At 47.5% G+C, this 3,534-nt stretch overlaps 1 protein-coding gene across 1 annotated transcript; it reads right to left on the bottom strand.

The window, feature by feature from the left end:
• Window positions 1–346: 346 nt before the first annotated feature.
• Window positions 347–3,187, bottom strand: K441DRAFT_661759 (uncharacterized protein). Its single transcript, XM_067648924.1, has 6 exons — window positions 2,594–3,187; window positions 2,416–2,525; window positions 2,193–2,363; window positions 2,108–2,132; window positions 1,489–2,061; window positions 347–1,444 (listed from the first exon to the last, which is right to left on the bottom strand). Exons 1-6 carry the CDS (start codon window positions 3,043–3,045, stop codon window positions 370–372), a joined length of 2,406 nt encoding a protein of 801 aa, XP_067502915.1. The 5' UTR covers window positions 3,046–3,187; the 3' UTR covers window positions 347–369.
• Window positions 3,188–3,534: the final 347 nt, after the last annotated feature.

Raw genomic sequence — 3,534 nt, 5'->3', positions numbered from 1 at the left:
TTAAAGACGTAGCTTAAGTAGCTGTAGGGGGCCATAGCTACGTATAGAAATAGTTAATAGAGTTTTACCCTATTAAGGTGGCTTATAGGGCTTTTCTCCCCCCAATATACTTAGGGTTTTTTCCTATTAATATTACTTTTCCCCTATATGTCAGGTGACGAAGTCACCTTGTTCCGCACAGCCGTGCCTGGCCAGTCACTCGCTTACCTTTTGGGTTTTGTGCCGTAGCTGGGTGGTGCGGAGCCTGTCACCTCACACCATATACGGAGTAGTTTATGTAGGCCAAGATAGGATCTGTATTAGACGTTAAGCAATAAATAAACAATAATATATAGTCTTTTAAAGTCTTTTATTTCCTTATCTAAGCAATTATTTCCCTTGGAGCAATTTCTGAGACACTGTCTGTCCTGCCCAATCATATGGCGTTTCACCAAGACTGTCAGCCGCACTTTTCGATGCTCCGAACTCCAAAAGCAACTTAATCACCTTGACGTTGCCGTATACAACAGCAGTGTGAAGTGGAGTAACGAGATTGAAGTCCGCTCGAGAGGGACTAGCACCCGCTTTGAGGAGGGCTTTCATAACAGGAATATGTTCCCGCAACGTTGCGCCATGCAGAGCAGTGCCGCCAAATCGGCTTCCTGGAACATCGAGGTCGACTCCACTTTTGATCAAACCATCGACAATATCACCCAGGCCGAATGAAGCTGCGTAATACAGTCGTGTAGCGTGTCGCGGGTAATCGTTCCATGTGAAGATCCCGTCGGAGTTCAAAACCTGGATCCACGACATAAAGGTCTTTCGAGAGTTTGCAGCGAAGAAATTGGAAACAAGGTCTTTCAGCCTGGGTGTTAAGCTCGCTGCCCGAAGGTATGCCAATCCTTTCGCTGCGTGTCTGAGAAGTGGGTGACGCGCTAGACGGTCTTCCCAGTCGTCTAATGTCACAGACGGACCGCTAGCTAAGCTATCCAAAGAAAGGTATGTGAGACAATTGATAGCCAGTTCTTGGTTTGCTTCCTTTAGACTCATACTGAATTTGGATACTTCAGGGGTCGTGTTGATATCTGCGGAGAGCAGATAATTCTTTACCGACAAATGCGCTAACCTGACGTGACCTTCTTCAGAGACACTGAGAAGACTGCCACCGAGACTCAGAATATGCTTAGGATTACTGAGCCGAGATTCTTCAATTTCGTCAAGGCTACCTATGCCAGCTTCGATTGCTACGGCTTCGTGAAGCTCTTCAGTCGTCAGTGGAAGAACTGCAAATGTAACCCAGAGTAGAATTCTGCGGAGTAGCTCGACATCGTCTTTGCTAGTTCTTTTCAGGATATTTGCGTAAGTTTCGTTCAGGCCTTTCGGGAGCTGATTTAGGTTCGTGCGGATCGCTCTTATTGTGCGGAGCTGAGAAAGTGCGTCAAGCTGGCATTGGGCCCAGCGAAACCTACAAAGTCAGCTATGACTTGGGTGAATACCAAGGCAACATACATTCCAGCGCATTTTCCGTTAAGAGAGAGTCTGATGTCAGCTTTCACAGACGGGGGGAGTCCTTTCAAACCGGCATCGACCTCAAGACGTTGGTCGATGTACGATTTAATATCTCTATCCACTTCAGGACGACGCTTTTCTATTCGTAGCCTCGAAAACGACTGGAATGCACCCTCGATATCGGCTTCCTCGCGACTAGTAACAAGCATACTGATTTTCCCACTGTCTTCTCGAAGCTTGGAGAGAAAGTTGAGAACTTCTTCCCGTTGTTCGCATTCATCAAGAGCGTCAACGAGAATCAGAATCTTCTGATCTTTGGAAAACCATGATAGCGTCTGCTTCAGGAGCTCCCAGCTTGGGCGCCGTCTTTGGCCAGGACTGAGACTGTCCTTGAAGGCGAGTATCAGTTCTTCTGGACACTGGAATTGCGAGCACAGTTGCGCTACTAGCGATCCGATTATGTTTCTCGCGTTTTTAAATTCGCTCCGAGTGAAGTCGCAGTAAAAGTATGCGATTCCAACATCATCGAAAGTATCCTCCCGATATCGTGTGAGGTGTGCAACGACACGAGAGCTATCATAATTAGAATGCATGTCAGACGAGCTGAGAGATATCATACAGAAGTATTGTCTTTCCAGCCCCAGCTGCGGATGGTATCCGGTTAGCCTTTGAGCTTTCTTATTCTACATGACAGAGAGACTTACGAAATCCACTGACCCAAAGAAATAAGCTCTTGGCTTGATACCATTCTGTGAACTCCTTGGACTCAAGGATCCAGGTACCAGTCCCTTCCTGATGCGCTGAAATAGCTGCTTCGTGGTTCTCGCATGGATCCACGGGTGAAAGCCATTGCATCATGGCCCTATGTTCTCCATCTACGAGAATTAGCAATGTTTATGAACCTCAGCTTAAAGTATGGAGGATTACCGAAGTCCCTAGATCGAACGTCGTCCGCCAGAATTGTTATTTTGTAGTCGATGTTCTGAGCTGTAGCTTGGAGAGACGTAGTTAAGTCCTGGATATTTACAAGCAGCGTGCTTTATAAAGTCAGTGATCTCAGACCGAAATAGATAATGTCACCGTTTAGGGGAAAGAGCCAACCTACGCTTCATCTGCAGTAAGAGCAAGGCTCAACGTAGTCTTACACCTTTCAATACGTTCCAGACATTCCTTTGCATCTCTATCCTTCAGCTGCCAACCTAAAGCTTGGAGAGCTGCTTTTCTCCTCAATCCAGCGGTTCCTGCGTAGCCTGAGGATTTCATTTTCTTATCCAAGATGCTTAATTCTCGCAGACAGATTACAAGCGGGCCGTTATCCGGGTCTGAAAGCGACTCAAATACTGGCCGTTTTCCCAATCCTGATGGCTTGTCTAGACCTTGGGCAAGCTCCTCCAGACTCTCTAGGATACTGCGCAAACATTTCAACTCCTCGATTATACTTGTTAAAGACCAAGGCGCATTCTTTAATGCTGCTCTAAAGTTGTAACACACTGAGATTATGGCCGTAGTTGCCTGTAGTAAAGTGATAACGCTTGTGGAAATCGTGAGAGGATCCATGTGTGTAAGCGATAATTTCAAATCAAGTGATACTTAGTAGGAGAGGAAGAGGATCAAAATAGGCATTGAAACAGGCCTCGCTCTACTCTCGATCATTGAAGCAGAGTACATCGTCGATCGAAGGGACTCCCTCCAGCCTGATGAGGATCTTGACCGGTGGGATTGAGCTCGCATAGCCTGGACGTGCATAAAGGCGGCGGCTGTGAGCGATCACGCAACCAGTTGGTGAACACAATTCCCACCTGCATACCGCCAGATGATGAGTCCTCTTCCGGCCTATCCAGGGCTTTGGTCTTTCAGCAGACAGGCGGGACAGTAACAGCACGCCATCTACAGCGGTCTCGTTAGGTGTGGTGTGGGTGCAGGGGAGCTCTCCGAAGGAAAAGCAACACCAGACGCTCATGATTAGGCCTGCTCGCTTAAGTATGGGGGCCGAACGTGCCAGCCCAGCTACAAATGAGCCACCGACTAAGAGGGTGTTCGGTTGCA

The sequence above is a fragment of the Cenococcum geophilum genome, assembly GCF_001692895.1.
Source record: "Cenococcum geophilum 1.58 unplaced genomic scaffold K441scaffold_27, whole genome shotgun sequence".
In the NCBI taxonomy this organism is placed as follows: domain Eukaryota; kingdom Fungi; phylum Ascomycota; class Dothideomycetes; order Gloniales; family Gloniaceae; genus Cenococcum; species Cenococcum geophilum.
This window is presented reverse-complemented; position numbering and strand designations above follow the sequence as displayed.